The sequence below is a fragment of the Peromyscus leucopus genome, unplaced genomic scaffold (assembly GCF_004664715.2).
Source record: "Peromyscus leucopus breed LL Stock unplaced genomic scaffold, UCI_PerLeu_2.1 scaffold_112, whole genome shotgun sequence".
NCBI lineage: Eukaryota > Metazoa > Chordata > Mammalia > Rodentia > Cricetidae > Peromyscus > Peromyscus leucopus.
Window position 1 is genome coordinate 84,466 of NW_023504248.1, and position 27,672 is coordinate 112,137.

Consider the following 27,672-nt stretch of genomic DNA (forward strand, 5'->3'; position numbering starts at 1 on the left):
ACATCAAATTAAATGGAGAGAAACTCAAAGCGATTCCACTAAAATCAGGAACAAGGTAAGGCTTTCTGCCCTCCCCATATTTATTCAATATACTTAAAGTTCTACATAGAGCAATAAGACAACAAAAGGAGATCAATTGGATACAAATTGGAAAGGAAAAAGGAAAACTTTCACTATTTGCAGATGATATGATAGTTTACATAAGTGACCCCCAAAATTCTACCAGGGAACTCCTACAGCTGATAAACACTCTCAGTAATGTGGCAGGATATAAGATTAACTCAAAAAATTCAGTAGCCATCCTATATACAAATGAAAAATGGGCTGAGAAAGAAATAAGAGAAACATCACTCTTTACAATAGCCACAAATAATATAAAATACCTCAGGGTAACTCTAACTAAGCAAGTGAAACATCTGTATGACAAGAGCTTTAAGTCTCTGAAGAAAGAAATTGAAGAAGATATCAGAAAATGAAAAGATCTTCCATGCTCATAGATAGGTAGGATTAACATAGTAAAAATAGCAATCTTACAAAAAGCAATCTACAGATTCAGTGTAATCCCCATCAAAATCCCAACACAATTCTTCACAGTCCTGGAAAGTATAATACTCAACTTCATTTGAAAAAACAGAAGACCCAGGATAGCTAAAAGAATATTGTACAACAAAGTCACCTCTGGTGGCATCACCATCCCTGACATCAAGCTCTACTATAGAGCTATAGTAATAAAGACAGCTTGGTACTGGCATAAAAATAGACACATGGACCAATGGAATCAAATTGAAGACCCTGACATTAGCACACACACACACACACACACACACACACACACACACACACACACACCTATGAACACCTGATTTTTGACTAAAAAGCAAAAACTGTACAATGGAAAAAAGAAAGCATCTTCAACAAATGGTGCTGGCATAACTGGACATCAACATGTAGAAGATTGCAAATAGATCCATATCTATCACCATGCACAAAACTCAAATCCAAGTGGATCAAAGACCTCCACATAAAACCAGTTACACTGAACCTAATAGAATAGAAATTAGGAAATAGTCTTGAATGTACTGGCACAGGAGACCACTTCTTAAATATAACACCAGTAGCACAGACACTCAGAACAACAATTAATAAATGGGACCTCCTGAAACTGAGAAGATTCTGTAAGGCAAATGACACATTAAATAGGACAAAATGACAGTTTACAAAATGTGAAAAGATTTTCACCAACCCCACATCTGACAAGGGCTGATCTCCTAAATATATAAAGAACTCAAGAAACTAGACATCAAAATAACAAACAATCCAATTTTAAAAATGGCCTTTAGAGTTAAACAGAGAATTCTCAAAGGAAGAATTTCAAATGGCCAAAAGACATTTAAGGAATTGCTCAGCATCCTTAATTATCAGGGAGATGCAAATCAAAACGACACTGAGATACCATCTTACACCTATCAGAATGAATAAGATAAAAAACAATGATGACAACTTATGTTGGAGAGGATGTGGAGAAAGAGGAACACTCTTCCACTGTTGGTGGGAATGTAAACTGGTATAACCACTTTGGAAATCAGTATGGTGGTTTCTCAGAAAATTGGGAATCAATCTGTCTCATGACCCAGCTATACCACCCTTGGGCATATACCCAAGGAATTCTCAGTCATACCACAAGGATACATGCTCAACTATGTTCATAGCAGCATTATTCTTAATAGCCAGCACCTGGAAACAACCTAGATGCCCCTAAACTGAAGAATGGATTAAGAAAATGTGGTACATATATACAATGGAGTACTACTCAGTATAGAAAAACAATGACATCATGGAATTTTTAGGCAAATGGATGGAACTAGAAAATATCATCCTGAGTGAGGTAACTGAGACTTAGAAGGACAAACATGGTATGTACCTACTCATAAGTAGATACTAGTTATAAAGCAAATGATAACCAGACAACAACCAACAACTCCAGAGAAGCTAGCTAACAGAGAAGACCCAAAGAGGATGCATGGACTTCTCTAGGAAAAGGAAATAGATGAGATCTCCATGAGTAAACTGGGGATGAGGTGCAGGAAATGGAGGATAAGGGATAGGGGATGAGAACATAAGGGAATGGGATGGTTGAGCTGAAACAGGGAGGGAGGGGGAAAGCAATGAAAGAGAATCCATGATAGAAAGAGACATCAGGGGGATAGAGAGAAACCTGGTGATAGGGAAGTTGCCAGGAATCCCCAAGGATGACCCAGCTTGGAGTACTAGAAATAGTGGAGAGGGTACCTGAACTGAACTGGCTTGCCCCAGAGATCAGACCGGTGAATACCCTAACTGTCATCACAGAGCTTTTTTCCAATGACTGATGGAAGCAGAAGCAGAGATCCACAGCCAGTTACTAGACAGAGCTCCAGGAGTCCAGTCAAAGAGAAAGAAGAGGGATTCTATGAGCAAGTGCATCAGGATCATGATGGGGAAACATGCAGGAACAACCAAGCCAAACTGTCAGGAACTCATGGAAGTTGGATCAATGGCTGTGGAGCCTGCATGGGACTGGACTAGGCCCTTTGCATAGCCTAGGCTGTTGTGTAGTTTGACCTGCTTGGGAGACCCCCTGGCGGTAGGATCAGAATCAATCTCTAGTGCATGAACAGGCTTTTTGGAGCCCACTACCTATGATGGGATACCTCGTGCAGCCTGAAAGCAGGGGGAAGGGCTTGGACTTGCCTCTACTGAATGTGCCTCACCATGGGAGGCCTTTCCTTCTTGTGGGTGGGAATGGGGAGTGGGCTAGGAGAGGGATGCTGGGGGGGAGCAGGAGGAGGGAAGAGGGGGATCTTTGATTGGTATGTAAAATGATTGAAAGAATTTTCTTAATAAAAAAAAGAAAAAACACAATGATTGAAAATAATTTGGGGGTGAAAAGATTTATTTCATCATATACTTTCTGTGTCACAGTCCATCATTGAAGGAAGTTAGGGCAGGGACTCAAGAGGCAGGTTTGAAGTAGAAGCCCTAGAAGAACATTGTTTACTTACTTGCTCCCAATAGCTGACCCATCCTCTTTCTTATACAATCTATAACCCTCTGCCTAGAGGTGGCAACACTCACAGTGAACTAGTGGTACTTACCTCAATAGTTAACCAAGAAAGTGGCTCTTTGTGTATGGGCCATCTTTCCTGGCCTAGTTCTAGACCCACAGCCTAAGAACCACCTTTCCTAGCTACGTCCTTGAGCCCTCTTTGTGCCCGGGCCACCTTACCTGGGAAAATCACTTCTTCCCATTAGCACCCCTCAAACCCTCTGCCATCTGCAAACCAACAATCCTAGTTCCAGACCCGTGTCTTTGAAGCCTTTTCATATGTGAAACCCCTTTGCCTGGCCTAGCTCTACACCCATGGTTTGGGAGCCAGCTTCCCTGATTCAGTTAAATATCTCATCAACCGGCTTTACCTGGCCTAACTCAGGTCACACATCTCCTGTACTGGCCCAATCTAAGGAAAGCTAGACTATCATATCAGATACACAATCAAAGAAAGAATTCCACGGGCCTGGGTTAGATCACAAAAACAAAATCAACACAAATGACCAAAGCAGGATGTCCCCCATCAGACCCACTAGTCCTGCAGAAGAACCCAGGAGGCAGAATTTAAAAGAACAATCATAAACTTCACCAAAGAACTCAATGAATTTAAAGAAGATATGAATAAACACTTCGCTTAAGTCTATATTGATAAGAATGAGTACTTGAGTAATGTCCAAGAAAATATAAATACACAACTGAATGAAAGAATAGAGATAAGTCAGGATTTGAAGACTGAATTCAATAAAGAAAAACACTGAAGAGAACACAAGCCAAAATAACAATAAAATTGAAAAAACTTAATATCTCAATTAGAAAATTAAGGGGGAAAAGCTTCTTGTAGAATAAATCAAGCAGAAGATAAAATGTCAAGACTTGATGATATAGTAGATGCTTACATCGTTGTTCCTGAGTCACGTGAGGCTTGATCAATGCCAGCGTGGCCTGAGGAGGGAAGAACTCCTCTATTTCCTTCTCTGCTGCCACCTTTGAACTGCTTCCATAGAACTGGTTGATAGGAAAATTTCCTGTGGCAAACTGTACACAGAGGCTTTGAAAAAGAGGCCAAGTCAAAAATTGAATGTAATATAGCAATCTAATGTAATAGAACACTACTCATTTAATTTGCTTTAAAAAAATCATGCAACAGCACCCATTCCATATCTAGGTACTGTGCAAAAGGAAGTAATTAGCCAGTGACTTGGACATACTATATCCTTTCAGGGAGGTAGCAAACATTAGAAAAGAAATACATAAATATTTAAATCCCATTGTTAATGGGTATTATCAAGGAAAACTAGAAGAACAGGACACAGGACCCCTGAAGTGAAAAGAGACCTGGACTAGAATCCTGGCTAGCTACATGACCTCACTTGGTAAAATTTAAGTTCTCTGTATAGTGGTGTTAGGGTTAATCTTGGTTTTTCTCATCAAAATTTCAAAACTCTTAGGATCAACTAAAGACATTGAGCTATGACTTCAGCTTTAATAAAGGTCATTTGTCACAAGCTGTGGTTATGGTAGATATTTCTTTCAGTAAGTGAGATGAACCATTAGCTGGGTTCTTAGTTTCCAGGCCCACATCAAACATCCCACCTTCTCTTGCAAAACTATAGTCATTTTCAAGCTTACATTAAACCAGGTATGTACAATAAGCAGTTAAATACTCCACCAGATACAGGAGCTTTCATGAGTAGCCCTCTCACAATAACACTGCACTTACTGTATCTTAAACTTAAAGAGAAATTAAACTGCATTGCATGAAAAAGGGTAGGAGGCCATGGTGTAAGCAATACCTCTCTGGATCTAATGCATAAGCTTCCTCAACAGTTTTTGGTCCCATTAACTGTTTCCAATATTCCACACTGTTTTCCCTCAATAGAACAAGGACGTAAGATGGATTGCTGTTAGAAAAAAAAGAAAAACCAAAGGTTAATAAAAGAATGTCTCAGTAGCTAATGACATACAGAGAACACAAGTGTGAGTGTTGTTAAACTGACTGCAGCATGTCAAACAATCTATAAGGAATCCAACATTAATATATGTTGGAATCCACATAAGAGCATACTTACATGAACTGGGAAAAAAGACAGAAAAGGGAAGGGTAGGACCCCAGTTCTTTAGAATGGTTTCTTCCAGGCTGTCAAGCTCTGATTGGTTGATGTAACCCTGCTGGGTCTTTGCTTCAGGTGCATTTCAGTTACTCCTCTAGAAACTAGGCAATTTCTAGCATCTCATTTCTTCTCCAGGATGTAAGATATTGAAGATTATCAAAGCCCCCAAAAGAGGAATTAGACTGCCCAAAGAGTCAAACAGTTCTCAGTTTGGACTTGGCAATGCTCTCCACTCTGGAATTCTGCATCCAACTCAACTGGAAATTGATATGTGTCTGTGTCCATGGGACTTATTATTTACCCTAACAATGTTCCAGGAATGGAGAGGAAACAGATATTTGAGCAGAGAATGAGTACAGTAACAAGACTGACAAAGACATAGACCAGGAACTTCTTTATAGAATTTAGAAGTATGCCAAATCAATAAAAAGGTAGCTTAAGAAAAGGTTGAAATGAGTGGAAAATAGATCACAACTCTTTCTAACTCTGAACATTGCTTTACCTGCACATGAATGCTATAAGTTTGTTAAAATATTCTTCGTTCTCATAGTTCTTGCACACTGTTCTGGCTTCTTCCTCTGACAATGACATTTGTCTCTGCAACAGTATGGTGAACCCTTCTTTCTGAATAATGTTCAAAACGTTATCTAAATAAAAACAGTCATGACAAAGTAAGTTTCAAACTCGCAGATTCCTGGCTATAAACACAACCCATGGTGCAGCATTGTGAGGTATCTTATGTGTCTAATTATCTTGGGAAATGTAAAAGTTTACCAAAATAGCTTCTTAGGTTTCAAGATGAATGAGACTATTTTTTTCCTTTGGTTTTTCAAGACAGGAATTCTCTGTACAATAGCCCTGGCTGTCTTGGAACACACTTTGTAGACCAGGTTGGCCTCAAACTTACAGAGATCCGCCTGCCTCTCCCTCCCGAGTGCTAGGATTAAAGGTGTGTGCCACTACTGCCTGGCAGAATGTCATTTCTTAATATATCAATTATAATGTTGTTTCAAATTTTCCCAGCACATAGTAGTTACTCACAAATACACAAAGCAGCATCAGGATATTGGAGAAATTATTTTGGCCACTCCACGTAGTTAAAAGGATATTTATTTAATGGCGTAACTCACAAATTAAGTAATGGGTAGGTCGCAGGGTCTGGGAAGGTGTAACGCAATCCAGCGGTGTTCTCCGGAGCTCTGCACAGTCCACCTTCACCGTTCAGCGTCCCGGCACCGAGAGAGCGCACAGAGAGAGCGCTCGCCCATCCAGCTCTCGGGTCCCCAGGCGCCTCCCCTCGCCCCGCCTCATAGGCCTGACAGTTGACAGAGTCTCAATGGGGGTTGGAACTTCCAGATCCAAGTTGGAATGGCTACCCACTACATCTCCCCCTTTTTGTCTAAATAAGAAGGTTCTAAACTAATACAAGACTATATACAAAGGAATGGTTATCAAATATTGTCCAGAAATAATGAGAGATAATGACCTAGATAAGATGTAACTACAAACAATGCAAACAATATCAAGCAAGAAACACATACTAAAATCCAGAGAAGTATAGAGCATAGGTAAACAGCATGTTATAAAGATCATTTAAAGGTGTCCTATCCTAAAGAACCTGAATCTAATACTTAATATGTTCTATCTAAGATATTATATATACTAAGTTGTAACTATAACTGCTAGTCTTCAATCCCATCAAAGACCTGAGAAGGAACATAATGGTACCTGAGAAATGGTAGATGGGAAGTAATTTCCTTTGCGTCACATGTATCATATACATGCAGATATGTGGTGACTTGAGTGAAAATGGCCTCCATAGGTTCATATACTTAAATGTTTGGTCCTAAGTTTGTGGAACAGTTTGTGAAGGATTAGGAGATGTGTCCTTGTTGGAGGAGGTGTGCCACTGGGTGTGTGTTTTGCGGTTTAAAAGCACGTGCCATTGCCAATTAGTTCTCTCTTTCTCTGCCTCCAACTTGAGGATTAAATGTAAGCTCTTAGGGATTGTTCTAAGACCATCCTTGCCTGCCTGTTGCCATGCTTCCTGCCATGATGTTCATGGACTCACCCTCCAAAACTCTAAGGAGGCACCAATTAAATACTTTCTTTTATGAGTTGCCTTGGTCATAGTGTCTCTCCATGGCAATAGAAAAGTAACTAAAACAAGATGGTAACCTAAATATTTAACCAATTCTAGTATAAATATTTATAAATAGCAGGTCATCATTTTACTTGTCTATTTGGGGAGAAATAAGTTGACTGAATATCCAAAGATATTTCTCAATCTCCTTCTCACTAGCCTGCTTCTCTCTATTGAAGACCAGAAAATAAAGCAATTTTCCATCCTTCCTCATGCGCAATATAGAAATGAACCCATATGTGGTATATGACATGTAAAAAGAATATGTTGAGATGTTTCTGAAAGAGGTACCTAGGAGAAATCTTCCTGTTCTGCACTAGTTTTTCTGCTTTGGACAGCTTAGGATATGATGCTGGGATCTGTAGACACCACTGGATAGACCAAAAATACAAAGCTTAACTCAGAGCCCAATCAGTATTATGCCTGCTTGATAATTTTTTACAATCAGATTCAAAGAGTATCAAACTAAGGAAGGCACACACAAAGACAGCCAACTACCTGTCCAGGTAAGCATAGTTTCATTAGTTGCAATAGCATGATGGATTGCCACTATCAACTGCCAATCATATAAACCTAAAAAGGATCAAAAATTGAGACTAGAATCAAACCAAGGACCAGAGCAGTAGGATGTCTGAGAAATAGTTTCAATTTTCTTTCCCCGCTTTATCACCATCCCAGCAACTTTAAGCAGCACTAAGTTCCCTGAGCCATGACAGCAATTTGTTATTATCTTAGCTTCTATTAAAATTCAAAAAGGAAAGAAAACCGACTTTGTTTAAGCAAAAATATTTCATATACTCTTCAAAAAGATGAGCTTTTCTAGCATTGACTGGAGTATATTTGCTTTCTTTAGAAAAATGGAAAGAATGTATCAGTTGTCCAGTAATGGGAGTCAGGGGCTGAAATGCAGTCCAAACCAAGGCATCTGATATGGACATAGAAATCATGTTAAACATTGTTGAGAGAGAGAGAGAGAGAGAGAGAGAGAGAGAGAGAGAGAGAGAGAGAGAGAGAGAGAGAGGAGAAAGGGAGGAGAAAGGGAGGAAGGAAGGAGGGAGAGATGGAGAGAGACACAGAGACACAGAGACACAGAGACACAGAGAGACACACAGAGAAAGAGATTTGAATTTGGGGTGCCTAGGAGACCTGGCAGAGGGCTAGGGATCTGAAGGGTCATATACAGCAAAGAGTTATCTCTTTCAGCCAAGGATGATGCTTTTTCATTTATAGAGTAATAAGGCATGAATAAACGAAAACTCCCTCAGCTTTCTACCACTAGCACTATTCAAACCTGTAGGTCTTGAGAATCTCTTTCTCTGAGGAAATAAGGTCTTCTCTCCAAGGCTAATCCTAACACCTCTGTTACAGAAGTCATTTCTGCCTGGCTCTATTCGTCGTCAGTCCTTCAACTAATTTAGTCACATGGACAATTCAAATACAAAGGACTCAAAAGTGTAGCTCTAAGATGGATGATATGATGGGAGCAAGTGATCCTGGTGACACATGCCACAGCTCTAACCTCACAGCATTAATCTTCTCAGAATAGTCCTACTATCTAGAAGAGTATTATTGGCCAAATACCAAGCTGCTGAGTGTGTCTTGAACATATACTTATTTCATTGATTTTCCATAATCAAACCATAAGAATAATTTACATAGCATTTACACTGCATTACATATTGCAAGTCATATAGAGATCATCTGATATACACAGTGGCATGGATATACATCACAAGCAAAGGGTACACCACTGTATACGGGGTTGAGTATCCTGGATTTAGCATTCAGAGCAACTCTGTAGCCAAGCCCTGAAAACACTAAGGGAGGAGTGACCTCAGGAAATAACATTTAACCACTGCCTGAGCAAAACAAATAAATAAATGAGGTGGACTTCTGAATGTTGAATTGTGTGGTATGAAGATCATATCATATCTTTAAAAAGATACTCTAAAATATATTCAGGCTACATTTAGTACTGCCTTGATTTTTGTTAAATTATATTTTTGAGGTTATTGTATAATTACACTCTATAGCCCATGCTGGCCTTGAACTCATGGTAATCTCCCTGCCTCTGGTTCCAAACTGCTGAGATTTCTTGAGTTAGCTACACCACCCAGCTAAAATAGAACAAAATGTTTAACAACTTATTAACAGTGGTATAAATGTTATTTATAGATGATTTATCTCTGAATATATCTGTGTGTAATGCTCACTAAAACACTCCAACTGGTATCTGAGATGGCCACTGAAAGACTAGATGGCAGGCAATACTGAAAAACTGAGTGCATCAAAGTATGCCCAAGAGAAAAATCAATCATTTTGAAATACAACCAGAAAATTCTCCAAAACAAGTTTTTTACAGAAAACTAATTTATCATAGACTTATCCAACCTAGGGAAAGGGCAACAAGCAATTGTAGCATGTTCTGACCCTCTTGTCTCACATGAGGAAAGATTATATCTAAGAAAGGCTTTGAATTGTTCAGTCGGGGCACTCAGGTCCAATAGAATCTTAGTTTTCATTAGAAGGTGAACAAGCACTCCTCCTGCCTGTTTTAATAACTGTAAAGAAATTGAAGTAATTTTTAAAAAGGAGGAGGGAGGTCTAAAAAGGAAAAACCAGGCACTGAAGCAAACTGATACACACATGATTTAGAAGTATCAAAGGATCAGCAGAATTTAGTAGTTGTGCCACAAGCCAAGATGAATCAATGAGTTGATGATACATTAATAAGCACGCTCCAAATTGAAATGTGAAACAAATGAAGTAGCAGAGGATAGTGTACAAGAACTGTTGGACAATTATAAAGTGACCCAAACCCATAATGGCTGTACCGGAAATAAAGAACCAGAAGAAAGAACTAGAACAAAAAAAGAGAGAAAATTATAATAGCTAAGAATTACGTTTAATTAGTGGTTGCAAGCTGGAGAACACCGAATATGATAAATTCCAAAATACTTATACCTATGCATACTGTCTTCCAACTGCAGAAAAATAAACATAACAAGAAAACCTTGAGGAAGGATCTAAAATAACTTACCTACAGAACATGATAAGAATTACACTGTTGTTCCCTTGGATACTGTGACAGTAAGAAAGTAGAGACTATCTAAAGTTCTGAAAATAATGTACTAACCTAGGATTCTGGGTTTGGTGAATTAGGCATCAAAAGAAAAGTACAAATAAAAACATTCTCAGGTTGTAGATATTTGTTTACACTGTGGGAAGATGTGTCATTGTGATTCGTTTAATAAAAAGATGCACGGCCAATAGCTAGGCAGGAGAGGTTAGGCAGGACTCTTGTCAGAAAGAGGAACTCAGAGGGTCAGAATCTAGGCATGCAGGAGACACCAGCAAGACACTGAGAAAGTTGGACACACATTATAAAGGAAAGGTAAAAAGCCCCATGGCAAAATATGGATTAATAGAACCAGGTTAATTAAGTTATAACAGTTAGTTGGGAACAAGCCTAAGCTAAAGGCTGGGCTGGTGGCCAACAAGAAAAGTCTGACTTTATTCTCAGACATACAAACACAGACAACAGGTCTCATGAGCAGGTAGGAATTGGAAGGAATGTTTAAGGAGAAGGAAAATATTGTATTAGGAATTTAAGGACATCTATACTGAAAAGGAGAGGCATAAGAGAGTAAAAGTGATGGTACAATAACAGCTGTTACTTTTCAGATTCTCAACTAAGTGTTGGCATTCAGTGCGGTGTACTTATGGTCAAGAGGTGAATAAAATGAATTGCTGTGAGGTTAGAAGGGGCAGAACCAACTGGGGATTCTCTAATATCTGAACTACCCCATCAGAAGTATAGTATTATATCAAGGATGGATAAATGGCTGAGCAGGTAAGAACACTTGCTGCTCTTGCAGAGAGCCAGGGTTCAGTTCCTATCACCCACATGTTGAGTTATGATTGTCTATAATCATGTAATTCTAGCAACCAGAAAGTCTGGTGTCCTCTTCTGACATTCATGGACACCAGGCATGCACATTGTGCACAAACAGATGTGCAAACAAAAAAACTCATATACATAAATTACAAATAAATTTAAATTTTAAAAAATGGGCATAGCTGAAAGTTTTCCTGTGATTGGTGATGTCATTCGTTCCATAAGCTGTGAATATGTGTTCTCTGGTTGATAAATAAAGCCATTTGGCCAATGGTGAGCAGAATAAGGTTAGGAAGGACATTCTAACTAGAGAGGAGGAAGGACAAAGTCAGAACAGAGGAGACACACCAGCCAGCTGCCCAAGGAGCAACATGTAATGATGCAAGTAACACCACAGAACACATGGCAAAACATAGATTAATAGAAATGGGTTAAGATATAAGAGCTAGCCAGCAAAAGGCCTGCCATAGACTATACAGTTTGTAGATTATATAAGCTCTGTGTGTTTATTTGTGTCTGAGTGGCTGTCAACTTGGCATTCTCAAATTTCCATAAGGCCTAAAAGAGTGTAAAAAAGGCTTCTAAACACACAAAAAATGGAGCTAAAAAATAGCTCCTAGTTGTGTCTCTCAGACAAGCTGTGATTACAGTATGGCAGTTCACAGAGGCGTGTGGGCTTGACCTGCAGCATAAATGCCCATGATTACTGCTATGCTACACAGAGGCATGTGGGCTTGACCTGAAGCATGCATATTACTGCCATGGTGCACAGAGGCATCTCCAAGTCGTGCTATATGCTGCATGATGGATTTAGCTTTTGATAGTACAGACCAAAAAAAAAAAAAAAAGTTTCTGGCTACACGCTGCTTTAATGGAGACATAGACCCACTGCTTCTGAAAGCTGATAGTACACATGGCCCAGAGTTGGAGGTGAATTACCTCTGCCATGTTAAAAAAGCTGAAATGGGCAGAGTCAGCAGCCAGGCTTTTTGTCCTGGCCACACAGTTTAGCAGTTTAAAGTCTCTTCTGGCCAGAAAAGAATTATAGATTCAAAATGAGACAGATTCAGATGAGATAAACCATAAACAGTTTACAATGTATGTAAAAACGTACATAGCTTAAAAGAGAGGGGGAAGGAACATAGACAGTTATATAAAGTAATAGAAAAAATTTAAAATGAAGTCTTTAAAGAGAAAGTAAAAGTATTATTTTAAAAAAAGCCATGTAAAGATGGATATCACACACAGAGTCTGATTATATTGTTTTTAGGATTTTTAACTGCAGAGAGATACTTGATTGCAAAAAACTGCTGAGTTAAATCAATATGTATATTTTAAATGTGTTCTCAATTTCAAAACTTATGTCTGAGGATACGTTGCTTTGGAAAGAGGTTCTGCTTTTGTTTCCACAAAAGATGAGAACCTATGGATTGCTTCTAGGCTAATTATGGTTTAACCAGCCAAGACCCCCTGAAAGGTCTCCAATGACACAATGGCCCAGATGATCCAACATCCAGAACAGTTTCAAGGCAATTTGCTCAGACAATGCAGCCTCACAGACTATTCCAGTTAGAACTTGACAATAATTCTTAATTTTCTCAGGATTCCCATAAGAATACAGTGCCCTTTAACAGCAGAAGTAGCCTAGAAAACTATGGCCACATTCCCAAGAAAATGGATCATGATGTTTGTCTTTGTTCAAATTGTTGGTTACAAATTGTTATTGATCATAGTCAATATCTTTCTAAAGAAGAAAGGGGTATGATATGGAAATATATGATGAGAGATATGAAAAGATAAAAGGATGGCTTGTTAAACTTACTTTTAAAGAGCAATTTGTTTAAAATGTTTTACATTGGTATAGATTTTAATTTATTGATACAAATTTAAAGTTAATTTTTGTTATACTATATGTATATTCTACTCTTGTTTAAGGTATTATGTTTGTGTAACTTCATTTAAATTGTAATGTATAATTAAGAAATACAGAGTAATAATTAGTCATCTATGGTATTCAAACTTATAGTCATGTTAGTTAAGTTTTCTAGGTACACATAGATATATTTCAGTTAGGTAGGTAATCTTCAAACACTTCAAAGACCTACAGAATATGGCATTTAAAATGTTTTAAAAAACATTAGACTTTCCTGGCAATGAGACATGTCTATTCCTGGCAGCAACAATTACTTCAGAGAGAAAGGTGGGCATCAAAGACACTCCATATGAGTTTATCTTCTTCTTGGCAAAAATAGCCATTTGGGCAAGAAAATGTTTTTACCTGCACTGCTTGACAAAACGTTGCATCAACTGTACATGCAGGACCCATAGAAGGTGACCACTGAACTTTGCAAGGAAAAATGGTCTTTCAGGTTCCTGCTTTGCAGAAGAAACTGATAAACATTCTAGTGACATTGATAAGTGAAGAAGTCAGTCTGAAAGGAATATATACTGTGCAATTTCAATGGCATCATTCTGGAAAGTTAAAACTTTCTTTTGGTGAGGCAGAATAAGGTTAGTGGGATATTCTAATCAAAGGAGAGAGAGAGAGAAAGAGAGAGAGAGAAGAGAGAGAGAGAGAGAGAGAGAGAGAAGAGAGAGAGAGAGAGGAGAAAGACAGAAGCAGAGGAGATGCCAGCCCACCATCCAGGGAGCAGCATGTAATGCACACAGATAAAGCCATAGAAGACATGGTGATGTGTAGATTAACAGAAATGGGCTATGTTTAAGTTAAAGAGCTAGTCAGTAGTAAGCCTGAGCTAATGGTTGAGGAGTTTTAATTCATATAAGCCTCTGTGTGTTTACTTGGTCTGAGTGGCTGTGGACCAGGCAGACAGGAAAACGTCCAGCTACACAAACTGAAAAGACAGCAAAGAGCTCAGACCTGGCAGGGTGTGCACAAGAACGAGAAGCACAGCGACTTTCAGCCCGAGGACTCCATGCAGACTAATCTGCAAGAGGATAAATGACATCATATGTTTCTCTCCATACCTGGACTGTTCAAAACCAGGAATGAAACTTCATACACACTATGAACGTTAATTTAGGTATAGCACTACTATTGTGGCATTAATTACAACATATCATAAAAATGCCAGATGGTTACAACAAGAAAATTGGGGCAGAAGCACAACTCTGCACATGGGAGCTACAGGGTAGGTTAGTGGTTTGCTAAAAGTTTTTCAAAGCATTAAGTTTGTTAATTTAAAAAAGCAGTATGGTCATGATAAAAAAAAAAAGCCCAAAAGGAAAAAATACAAAAAAAAAAAATAGTAAAACCTCCAAAACAGAAAATCCCAGGCACAGATGACATCTCTAACAAATCTCAGAAAATATTTAGGAAATATCTGAAGTAAATAATGTTCTGCCTCTTCCAGAAAACATGGGAGAAAAGACTTTCTTTTCTCTCATTTTGTAAGTTCCACATTATTTTGACACCCAAACCAGATTATCATAAAAAAACCCACAAATATCTCCCATGTATACAGACACAAAAGTGCTTAAGAACACACAAGAAGCAAGCAAGGTATGCAAAGCTTGTTCAGTCTTCAATTAATCTATTATAATTAATCCATCATATTATCAAATATAGAAAAATACATAGTTGCAGTAGACAAATAATAAATTGTTTACAACATGACAACACTCATTTACAATAAGACATGCTATCTACTCAATCCCCAGCAGTGCAAAATAAAATAAAAATAAAAGCATTAACAACAAAAAATAAAATTCACCTTAAGCCACTTAATATGTGGAAATTTCCTTAATCAATAGCTAACAATGAACTGAATGTTACAAAAACTGAACCTTTTGCCTTAAGATATGGTGTCTCACTACTCCTTTTCAACATTAGCTCCTAATCAGCATCACACAGACACTTCAGCTTGTACAAGGAAAAAAAGCAAAAGAAACCAAGGCATGTGGATGGAAAGAAAGAATGTGCATGTCTCACAAGGCAGATGACATAACTGCATTTTAAATGATTCTCAGTCCTGTTCAGGGCATTTGACAATCAATGTCTAGAGACATTCACATTGTTACAATTTAGCTTGGAAAGGATGCCCCTGATACCTAGAGGCAAAGAGTGAAGGTAAGCATTTGACAATGTAGCATGTGATGACCTATGTACCCACATACTCAAAAAGAAAATTACCTGGCCCAAATATAAATAGAGCTACGGTTACAATACAGTATTCTATGATGATATCCCTAATACTGTGCCAAAGCTTTTATGCAAATGTTTCAAGACATCAGGCATAAAAAAATGAGTAAATGAATGAATGGTATCTAGGTATCTAGGACCTCTATTCTCACTTTGGGGTATTTGCTATGCTGCGTAACAATGGATCAGGGTTTAAAACGTCTAGCAATTAGGGATGCGGCTGTAGCTCATTATTAGAGAGCTTAGCTACAAATATGAGAGCTTGACCGCCACCCCAGTACTGAAAAACAAAGAGGCAAATAAAAACTAACACTCAGAGTACCAGGCACTTTGTGTATGCTTGCTCATCTTAGTCTTTGGATTTTTACAAATGAAATAGACCTGGTACAGTATCTTGCTTGGGTCACACTACTGATCAGCTTTTCCCAGAACTCTATCCTGAGCTGAGACAGTGCAGACTTGAGGTAGTTGTCCTGGCTCCTTGTATCCTTTACGGCCCTGACAATGGTGAGACAAACTCTAACGAGTCACAGATTAGAAAGTACTTCGTAAGCTCTTCAGCTAAAAATGTTTTGTCCATTATCATGGATTAAGTGATAACAACATTTAAATCCTACCCACCAAGTTCTTATTTGTGCTTCATTCCTACCTTTATTTTCCTCATAGACGTCTGGCCGCAGTAATGCCAGGGTCCTTTGTATATTCTTGCTTTTCATGGTTTTGAAATCAGGGAATAAGATGTCAATCATCTGAGAAACCTTAGACGCATCATCCTCAACATCGCAAAACTCAGATATGTGTTGTCTTTCCAAGTAGCCTTGCAAACTGTTGAAATCCAAAATATAAACCTAAGATTATTGCAAGTTAAGGTATGAATTAGAGCTTAATTAACACAAAACTTCTTTCTGCCCATACATTATCACTCTGAAAGTCACTCCCGCTACTTCCATAGCCCTTTAGCATCCACTGAATCCCCTTTGATGTTGTTCTGTCCTGCTTAAAACTTTAAACTAAATGACATCATAAACTTTCTCAGAGGTTGAACACTTGGGTAGCATGCAGAAGGCTTTAGGTTCTACTATACAATACAATACAATAGCAAAACAAATTCTAGAATTACCCGCTACCTAAGAAATATGAAGTGACCAGAAACCACAAGAAAAACTCACATTTCCGAAGGCAAGGAGGAAACATCTTGTGATTCCCTGACAGAAGCTGCAATAGCATTGGGACATGGAGCAGCAGAGGACCTAGCCACAGAGCCTTCTACTCACAAAACTCATTCAGGCCCATCCTGCAAAACTGCTGGATCAAACTACACCTCTTAGTCTTCAGCAGAATAAAAGTCATGGGCAGCAACACATAAAAACAGCATTCTGAAAATTGCTTTCTCATTTTGAAATATCTATAAATTTATTACCAAAATATGCATTTATTTTGTTACCATCAATTTTATACCAGTAAGAGTCTTAAGTAAAACAGAGAGTCTAGAAGATGGAAGAAAGTGGCAGTGTTGGAGGATGGGCAGGGCTGACTAAGACAATGCATGGTTCCAGTATCCCTTCTGGGCCTGAGACAATGAGGCCAGATGGAGTGCCCAGCTTAGAAAGGTCAGCAGGGAGAGTTTTTCTCTTTCTAACTTCTTGGCATAAACATTCAGGGAAATCCCCCATTTTCTGAACATATAGTATTCTAGGTTGACTGAAAGGAAACGTTAGTATCTACATAAGAATATTAGGTTTTGAGACATTTGAGCATTATGCTGCATCAGCTAATGACACATTATAATGTCTGGCCTTAGCTACCTGTCCCGTTTCTTCTTTGACACCATAGGTGCAAACTTAACATGAGTCTCTTCCGGATACTCAAGTGATTCTTCATCTTCTGCATCAGACTGAGGTAGAGTTTCTTCCTGGATAACCTCTTCTTCTTCTCCTTGAGATGTAATGAGCACACAGCTTAGGCCGCTTGTCACAAAAGATACGAAGTCTTCAAAGTCGGGCTACAAAGGAAGATAAGAAACTGTTTCCCTCTGGCTCCCAATGCAGGGGCATTAAAATGGTGGCCACTGTGACAAAAACAGTGAAATCTTCCCTTTCATGGTCATTAGCAATGTTATGTTACCCTTATAAACCTTCTGTTTGCAGGACCTTTTTTTGTACAATACACATTTACAGCCAGCAGAAAATGATTTTAAATCGTGTACACAACTACTTCCCAACACTAGAATGTTACTAATTCATCTGAAAGGTTAGTTAAAACACCTTCAGCTGCCTACATATTCTTGGAAATGAGCTCTTTCTCTGGAGCATGATCCAGGGGTCCAAACCTTAAAGAAAATCAGTTCTCTTCCCACAGCTATCACTGCTAATAGCTCCCTAGCTACGGGTGGCACTTCGTGCCCGCCTCCCCATGGCTATGCTAGGATTTTGTCCAGCTTCAGCTTGAACAGGTCCTGTGCATGGTGTCACAAACAAATTTGATGGCTTTTTTGTTTTGTTTTGTCTTTTTTGTTGTTTTGGTTTTGAGACAAGATTTCTCCATGTAGTTTTGGTGCCTGTCCTGGATCTTGCTTTATAGACCAGGCTGGCCTTGAACTCACAGAGATCCACCTGCCTCAGCCTCCCGAGTGCTGGGGTTAAAGGCTTATGCCACCACTGCCTGGCTTTTTTAAAAAATGAGGATACAAGTTAGGTGGGTAGGGTAGAGGAGGCAAACCTAGAAGGAGTTGGGGAAAGGAGAAAAATGAATAAATATATTGTCCAAAATCCTCAAAGAATACACACACACACACACACACACACACACGGGGTGGGGGAGAGAGAGAGGGGGGATATGGGGGGAGATATGGGTGAGATCTTTTGGTGCACAATCCCAGAGTCTAATTCGGTAACTGTCATGGTTGATCCAAAATGTCCCCAATGGCCATGTGCTAAATAAAGGCTTGGTCACCAATATGTGATTGCTTCTGCAAGCAATGAAACACTTAGGTGGATGGCTGTTCAGTTACTAGGTATTTTTCCTGAGGCAGTTATCAGGGTTCTGATATCCTCTCAATCATTTTTTATCTTGTGGCTTCATAAAGTGAGCAGTTTTCTTTCACCATGATATCTTGAATAGGATGCTCTGCCTGACCACAGACACTAAAGGTATGGGTCCAGACTATTATGGAATGAAATGTCTTCAGTCATGAGACAAAATAAAACTTTCTTCCTTTACAGTTGACTTTCTCAGGTATATTTGTCACAGTGATAGAAATTTGACTGACATAATAGCTTCTGAGTGACATTCCTAAGATTTTTTTTCTTAAAAGTACCCACGTATTGGTGACACAGCTGGCCAAATTCTTTATTTTTTTATATGTGGAAACTAGGGCCAAGAGAGATAGCTGGAGTGGTACATCAGTTACGAAAGTGCTGACCAGTAGAGCTTTCTGTATGAGTAACACACTCAGAACTCTCTAACAATCTTCCTGGATATGGCTATCGAGCACCTAAAATGTGGATCAATTTCTAAATGTTATTTAATTTAAATGAATTTAAATTCAAATAGCCACATGTATTTACTGCCCATCACATTGGCAGTGTTTTTAGATCTCCCTTTTAAAGTCACACCCTCCTCTTCTTTAAATTTTTTTTAAAACACTGCCTTTACCACATTCTCCCAGGAAGAAGACAACTTGCTTGAGTATATATAGCCTTAGATGCAGACAAGGAGAGGTTACAGCGTCCCTATGTACCAGACAGAAAGGAGTACTTTCAGCCAAGTCTGAAAATTGATGGGAGATGACTGGCTCTTCACTCCCAGAGAGCATAGCAGAAGGAAGTCTTCAACAAAACAATGATTTGATTTTGCCTGGGGGCTACTGATTCCACTGGAGATGTTCCCAAAGCCACCATTGTTGGCATCATCAAGATGTGGACATCATCAAGGCACCAAAAGGTATTCAATTGGTTATGCTCACTAATTATCGATTCTGTGATGTGCACTTACAGCAAACACTGTAATTGAATACATGTATGCATGTATAAATATGTAAATGAACACATGGTGTTTTTTTTTTAAAGCCTTCTTACCTGGTCTGCATTCCGACTATAGAACTCCCTCACTAGCAGTTCAGGGAGAAGCATGTTGTCCTTTGCTTCTATGATAAATCCTTCTTTGACAATCTTCAATTCAGGTAAGGTCAGAAGCAAACATGACACAAGAAAACATATAAAAGAAATTAGGGCTGTTTGCCTCAGAACTTAATAACTACCTAGTTTTAATCTTTTCAGGTAAAGACCCCAAGAAGACCTACATTTAAAGTGGCTCAGAAATGCATAAAGAGGTTCCTTTGATACTCCCTAGATATCCATGTTTTTAAAACCTCAATAGAAGATTTCAAAATATTTATATTACAGTGGACTACCTCAAAATTTGAAAGACTAATATAAAGGGATGAGGAAAACAGGAACATAATTCTAGAAAATACATACACTCCATATAATCTTTCTGAATTATTCATAAAATTGAAATTTAAAAATACTTCTCAACTATGTTCAAAACTATTTTAGCTTCCTTTGTTTCCATGTTTCCATTTTTGAAGGCTAACTCGATCGAAACACTAGATCCCATGATATATTATCTCCAGGAAACACACCTTACTAGTAAAGGCATCCACAGACTGACAGTCAAATGATTAGAAACAATCTATCAAGCAGTGACCGAAAACAACCTGACATAGCAATCCTGATATTTTATAGGGTATATATAAAGCAAAAAATAGTAAGAATAGATTTCTTAAAGACATTACATATTTAAGAAGGTGATGATTTGGCAAGAATGTATGCCAAATCATAAATACACATGTACTGAATGTTCAGCTTCAAATATTATGGAACAAAACACTAATGGAGTTCAAAGGTCAGTTTGATCATGATATAGGTGATTTCAGCACCCCACTCTCAATTTCAGATTCATCTTTCAAACTGAAAATCAACAATGAAACCTCAGAGCAAACAGATATGCAACAGTGGGGTAAGCAGACAAGGAGAATTCTGGAAGAGAAAGAGCAGAGTCAGGAGTTGCCAGCGAGACACAGAGGAAGCAAGATGTGAAGCAGAACTGAGAAAAGGTATGAAGCCGGGTGGCTAAATATAGATAAGAATTGTGGGTTAATTTAAGTGTAAGAGCTAGTCAGTAATAAGCCTGAGCTAATAACTAAGGAGTTATAATTAATATAAGCTTCTGAGTGATTATTTTATAAGCAGCTGAGGGACTGTGTGCCTGGGCAGGACACAGAAAAACTTCCAACTACAATTGGCATACCAACGTGGGGCTCTTGAATTTCCACAAGGCCTAAAAGAGTTTAAAAAGGGCTTCTAAACACACAATAATGGAGCTAAACACAGATTTCTACTTCACGTCTTATGCAGGCTGAGATATAGAGATGCCAAGGTACAGAGACGCCATGGCTTGTGGACTTGAGGTACAGTATGGTGAGTTCATGGTAGGCAAGCTGAAACATACCATGGCAGATTCCCACCACGATACAGAGGCATCTCCAAGTCCCGCTGTATGCTGTGTAGTGGATTTAGCTTTTGCTAATACAAAAACAAACAAAACAACAACAACAACAATGACAAAAGAGGTTTCTGGGCTACATGCTGCTTTAACAGAGGTATAGATGTGAGAGTTGGTGGTACGCATGGCTCCCAGAGCTGGTGGTAAATGTACACCTTGCCATGTTGAAAAGCTGAGGTGGGTGGAGTCAACAGCCAAGGCTGCCACTTCTGTTATAACCATTCTGCAGTTTAAAGCAATAAATTCACAGTAAGACAGAGTCAGATGGGATAAACCCTAAACAGTTTACAGTGTGTGTAAAAAATGTATGTAGGCTTGGAAAAAGAGAGTAAAAGGAATATAGGCATTTGTATAAGAAATAGAAAGTTTAAAAAGAAAGTCTTTAAAGAGAAAGTAAAAATAATATTAAAAAATAAGCCACATAAAGATGGAATCACACAGAGTCTGGAATATATTGTCTTTTGATTTTTAACTGCAGAGAGACATTTGATTGTAAAGGCTGCTCAGTTAAACCAATATGCATATTTTAAAGGTATCTTGACTTCAAAATTTATGTGTAAGGATATGTTGCTTTGGAAAGAGTTTCTGCTTTTGTTTCCACAGAAGATGAGAACCTATGGATTGCTTCCAGGCTAATATGTTTGACCAGCCAAGACTCCCTGAAAGGTCTCTAATGACACCATGGCCCAGATGATCCAACATCCAGAATGGCTTCAAGGTAATTGGCTCAGACAATGTAGCTCTACAGACTATTTCAGTCAGGACTTAACTGTAATTCTTAATTTTCTCAGGACCCCATAAGATGCCAGCACCCTCAACCAGCAAGAGGCAGTATGAGAAGCTATGCCAAAATTCCCAAAATATTGTTAATAAATGTTTATTTTTATTTAAATGAGGTTGATTATAAATGCAATCTCTTTCTAAAGAAGAAAAGAGAATAGTATAGATATGATAGGATGAAAGGATAGATTACTGAACCTACTTTTAAAGAGCAGCAACTTGTTTAAAGATGTTTTATATTGCTATGGATTTTAGTTTTTGATACAAATTCTAAGTTAATTTTATTATACTGTATATATATTTTCTACTCTTGTTTAAGGTATTGTGTTTATGTAACTCATTTTAATTGTAATATATAACTAGAAATACAGATTAACAATTACTCATGCATGATAATCAAATTTGTAGTCATATTAGTTATTATCTAGATATACATAGACATATTTCAGTTAGGTAGTTAATCTTGAAACACTTCAAAGACCTATAGAATATGGCATTTAAAATGTTAAAAACTTAGACTTTCTGGACAATGAAACATGTCTGCTCCTGGCAGCACCAAATTACTTCAAGGAAAGATGATGGGCACCAAAGATACTCCTTATGGAGTTTATCTCCTTCATGGCAAAAGTTAGTCATTTGGGCAAGAAAACTGTTCTTGCCTGGACTGCTTGACAAAATGTTTTATCGACTGGACATACAGGAATCACCAGCCAGACATATAGGAAGCAAGATTTGAAGCAGAACTGAGAAAAGTACCAAGCCAGGTGGCTAAATATAGATAAGAAAATGGGTTAATTTAAATGTAAGAGCTAGTCTGTAATAAGTCTGAGCTAATGGCTAAGCAGTTATAATTAATATTATCCTCTGTGTGCTTACTTGGGGGATGCAAGTGGGAGAGATCTGTCCTGGCTGGGACACAGGAAAACTTCCAGCTACACATGGTCCCATCAAATTTGAAACCCATGATAAGAAAAATATGGTAACTACATAAATTCATTGACACTAAACAATACACCCTTGAATGTTAATGACTCACTGAATCAACCAAAAAGGAAATTTGAAAAATTCTTGGAAATAAATGATGGTGAAAGCACAAAGTCCCAACATCTTTGGGATATAGCTAGGACAAGTGTAGAGAAAACTTTGTAGTTACGAATGTTTACAATACAAGTTTCTTTCTGGGAAGAGAGAAAAAGAAATATCTGAGACTTCTCAAGAATATAACTTACAGTTGGGCCTCAAGCACAATCTATATGAGAGTAAGAAATAGTAAGGATCAGGATAGATGTCATTAAATTGGAGACTACAAACAACGATATATAGAATGAATCAAACAAAGACTAATTTCTCTGATAAAAAAAGATGCGAAACCAAGGTACCTAAGAGAGAGAAGACCTAAATTAGTAAATAAGAGATGGAAAAGAGGAATTTACTACAGATGCCACTGAAAATACAGAAAGCATTATTGAGTTCTTTGAAAATTTATTACTTCAAAAAAGTGGAAAATTGAAGAAAGTGAATAACTTTCTAGATATGTATTACCTACAAAAATTCAATCAGGAAAATATGAACAACTTAGATGAATCTATAAGTCAGTAAGATTGAAGTAGTAATACAAAGACTGCTCACAAATACAAGTTCAGGTCCAGATGAATTCTGCCAAATCTTTAAAGAAGAGCAAACATTAATGCTCCTTAAAACTGACCCATAAAAGAGAAATGGAAAGAATATTATCAGTAAATTCACACTCTCTGGAGCCAGCATTGCCCAGATTCCAAAGAAGGATAAGGACACAACAAGGAAACAAACCTACAGATCAACTTACCCAGAGAATATAAACATGAAAATTCTCAAAGTCTTGCAAACTTGTAGTTAGAAGTTTTCCTGTGTCCTGTCCGGCAAAAGTTTGGGACAAATCTCTCCATTTGCATCCCCCAAGCAAACACACAGAGTCTTACATTAATTATAACTTCTCAGCCATTAGCTCACACTTATTACTGACTAGCTCTCACACTTAAATAACCCATAATTCTTATATATGTTTAGCCATGTGGCTTGGTACCTTTTCTCAGTTCTACCTTGTCATCTTGCTTCATCTGTGTCTGACTGGTGACTCCTGACCTTTTCCTCTTCCCAACATCCACCTAGGCTGCTTGCCCCGCCTATACTTCCTGCCTGGCTACTGACCAATCAGCATTTCATTAAACCAGTGTTCAAGAGCATTATCCCACAGCACAAACTATATTAAAAAATACACTAAGAAGTTCATACATCATGACCAAGTTGATTTCACTGCAGGATGCAATGTTTATTCTACAGACACAAATCAATAAGTGTAAATCAGCATATAAATAGAACAAAAGACAGAAAAAAAAACATGATCATTTCAATCAGAGTAAAGAAGGCTTTGACAAGCTGAATATCCTCTCATAAAGAAATTCCTGAAGAGACTAGAGACAGGAGCACATCCAAGCATAGTAAGGGCTATCTATAAGAGTCTACAGCCGACACTATGCTAGCCTCAGAAACAATGAAAGCATTGCCTCTAAACTTTGGAATAACACAAGAATATCCACTATCTCTGCTCTTATTTAATGTAGTGCTAGACATCTATAGATAGAAATCTTAGATAAAGCAAGAAAGCATGAGAAAAAAAACAAAAGAAATTCAATAGGAAGGAAGACATGTTGTCCCCATTTGTAAATGGCATGACCTTATACTTAACCTTGCAGACTCTATTAGAAAAATTAGAGCTAACAAAACTCCATCTAAGTAGCAGGGTGCAAAAATCAACATAAAAATATCACTAGTGTTTCTATACACTGATAACAAACCTGTTCCTCCCCACCCACCCACCCCCCAAAAAAAACAGAGAAAACCTTATTAAAACAAAAAGAAAACACCTAGGACTAAAACCTAACCATACAGGTGGAACAATATCAATACAAGAACACCTTAAGACACTAAATTAAAATAAACTAGAAAGAAAACACTAGTCACTTTGACTTTTTATAGGAAATAGTTGTCCATCTGCATTAGAATCAATTTCACATACATGTAAGGAACTGTGAAAATTGTATCTTATAAATATTTCCATATTAGACATACTATAAATTACATTAATGTAAAAATATACTTTGGTCTAAAAGAAAGCATTGAATGGTTTCTTAAATCATCATGCATTGAAAAGTGCCATTTGTTTATAAAATACAAGAAAAAAGCAAGTTAATGTGAGTTTATAACAATGTTGTATCACTAATAGCTAAAGAAAAAACATTTATAACAGTACTATATAGCATCTAAAATCTTGAAAGTTTCTGTAGGGTGGTAGTAAGGTAGTTAATTCAAGAAAGATGCAGGAGGAATGAGGTCCTTTGCCAGTGGCCATGTCAGAGCAGCAGCAGGTGCAACTGAAGTTCAAGGTATCAGCCCACCAGGAGGAAACTTTCTGATGGGTCAACCTTCGTTAGGCAAGGCCACAAGACTCCAGACTCCAGAATGTCTTTTGCTCCTGCTGTGCCTTTACATGTTTGCTGTGGCTATCTTTCTCTGGTACCTGGCATGGAATGGGTGTGGAGAGATCCCGCTGCTTGTAATGTAGTATGTTATTCCATGGAAACATCCCATTCTACTGGGCATTTTAATCTGTGGATTGTCATGAAGATGATTCCTCCCTAAGCTGTACTGCCTAATTGATAATAATAATAATGATAGCTAATACAGAGTTTTGATGAATGAAAGTAAATACAAGGAAATATTATATAGCTAGGGCCTATAAGTTTTACCTGAGGAGCTACATAGTTCAGATTAATGATTAAGGAAAACAATTGAGTCCCAGGAGTCAGGCTAGCTCTAATTCTCTTAATACTGGAAAATGCAGTCACAGGTTTTGGTGTGCATTATTAGGTGAAACAAAGCTTCAAAATAATTTCAGCTTAGACCAGATGCTTTGATAATAGTTTTAAGATGAATAAACCCAGAAAACAATCTAAACTTCACAAGGACACATAGCTGAGTTGTCTGATTCATTAGGCTAAGGTCAAAAATACAAGGCAGCCCGATTGCTGCTAGCCAGCATACTTTTTTTGCTATGTCTGGTTGATAATCAAAAGTGATGAATAATTCCTTGTACCCATTCCTGACCTCAATTTTCTGATATAAAGAAACTATTGATGAATTGTTATATACACTGAAGATTCAAAGTTCAGCTAACTTTTTTATGTATAAAAGTTTAGGTTTGTGACTCCTTTAAAATTTTTTATGATTACCTGTCAAGATAGATAATAATGTGATTGATCCTTTCATTGTAACCACAATGGCTGAGGAAAAATGTTCCTTGCTTGCTCGTGTTTTATTAATCTGTAACAAGTTACTTAGATGTATCACATATGGTTATTAGGATGACTCTGTTTTTAATCATGTGAGACAAAAACATGTTTTATCTATATTCATTATAATTATTCACTTGAAAAATGAAATGTAACCACATTGTGATTCATGTATTGCCTGAAAGATTTTGTGAAGGTATGTAAGATGTAGAGGGAAAGAAAAAAAAAGAGAAACAACAGAGAAGAATAAAGAAGGAAACCATCAAGATAGTATGTGGGTGTTTTTTTCCCTAACCTCCACAGATAGAAAAGTCTGGTACACACTGACCCTGTGGATTTCCCTTTGATCCCTGTGCTGCCTGGAGGCTCGTCCCCAGGCAGCAATAGCCTTTGTAAGACAGAATAAGCAAACTCTTTTAGAGGGAGCTAGGAAGAGCAATTAAGTGTTTTCTATTTTATCATAAGGTATTATTTTGTAATTAATTTAAACAACTTTTGGTAAGTATTACTTACTTTTTCCTTAATTTCTATATGTTTTCTCCTGAGTACAGCATCAGGTTTGATAATAGCCATATTGTAAGATTCCCCTAAGAGAAAAACCAAATGTTAATCTTCTTGCTCAGAACTAGGATAATGAAAGATCTGGCAATTAGAAATATGAATTGATAATGTCTCGATTACCAAGGAGACATGATATGAGTATATGGGCACTATAGTTTTGATACAATTCTCATACATTAGAATCACATCTGTGGTTCCTATCAGTCCGTATTAACAGTGAGTAAAGCTTCAATCATGCACTTTGCAGATATAAATCACAAATCAACAGAGCTACCACATAAACAATGGACTCTTACCACAAACTTCCTGTACTGGTTGTCTTAGTTACCTTTCCTGTTCCTGTGGTAAAAATGTCTGACAGAGGTGACTTTCAGCAGAAAGGATTTATTCTGGCTCACAGATCAAGAAAATTGTCCCCATGTGGGGAAGCCAAGATGGCGGAATGTTGAGGCCACTGCTCATATCATATCCCCGGTCAACAAGAAAAGAGTGATGAATGAAGGCTGCCACTGAGCTATTGGTTCCCTTATATGTTCTTTAAGGTTCAACACTGGTAATGGCAATGGTACCACCTACAAGTGGGCAGGTCTTCCCACCTCAGATAATCTGAACAAGGAGATCCTGCACTGACGCCCACAGACACTTCTGTCCTGGGTGATTCTAAATTCTGACAAACTGACAGTTAACACTACCCATCACATCAGATCACTGAGTGTAAGTTACTCTTTGCCTTTACAACCCCACAGAGAATGAACACACACACTCATGTGCATATGTGCTCATGAGTATAACACAGGCACACGAGTATTTGCACACACATACACAGTCAAACAGATGCACACACAAACACATAGAGCTGTGGTTCTCAGCCTTCCTAATGCTGTGACCCTTTAATACAGTTCTTTCATGTTGTGGTGACCCCCAATTATAAAATTACTTTTGTTGCTACTTCATAACTGTAATTTTGCTACTGTTATGAATTGTAGTGTAAATATCTGTATTTTCTGATGGTCTTAGGAAACCCCCATGAAAGGGT

At 37.9% G+C, this 27,672-nt stretch overlaps 1 protein-coding gene across 1 annotated transcript in view; it reads right to left on the reverse strand.

Moving 5' to 3' along the window:
• The window catches only part of LOC114685716 (thioredoxin domain-containing protein 3), a 40,099-nt gene extending 13,442 nt beyond the window's left edge, over positions 1-26,657 (reverse strand). Inside the window, exons 1-7 of the mRNA XM_037201687.1 lie at positions 26,589-26,657; positions 19,479-19,571; positions 17,208-17,404; positions 16,052-16,227; positions 5,702-5,846; positions 4,882-4,989; positions 3,985-4,136 (exon numbers count right to left, since the gene is read on the reverse strand). Coding sequence (XP_037057582.1) covers positions 3,985-4,136; positions 4,882-4,989; positions 5,702-5,846; positions 16,052-16,227; positions 17,208-17,404; positions 19,479-19,571; positions 26,589-26,648 — 931 coding nt within the window. The 5' untranslated portion in view covers positions 26,649-26,657. The remainder of the gene's footprint in view (positions 1-3,984; positions 4,137-4,881; positions 4,990-5,701; positions 5,847-16,051; positions 16,228-17,207; positions 17,405-19,478; positions 19,572-26,588) is intronic.
• Positions 26,658-27,672: the final 1,015 nt, after the last annotated feature.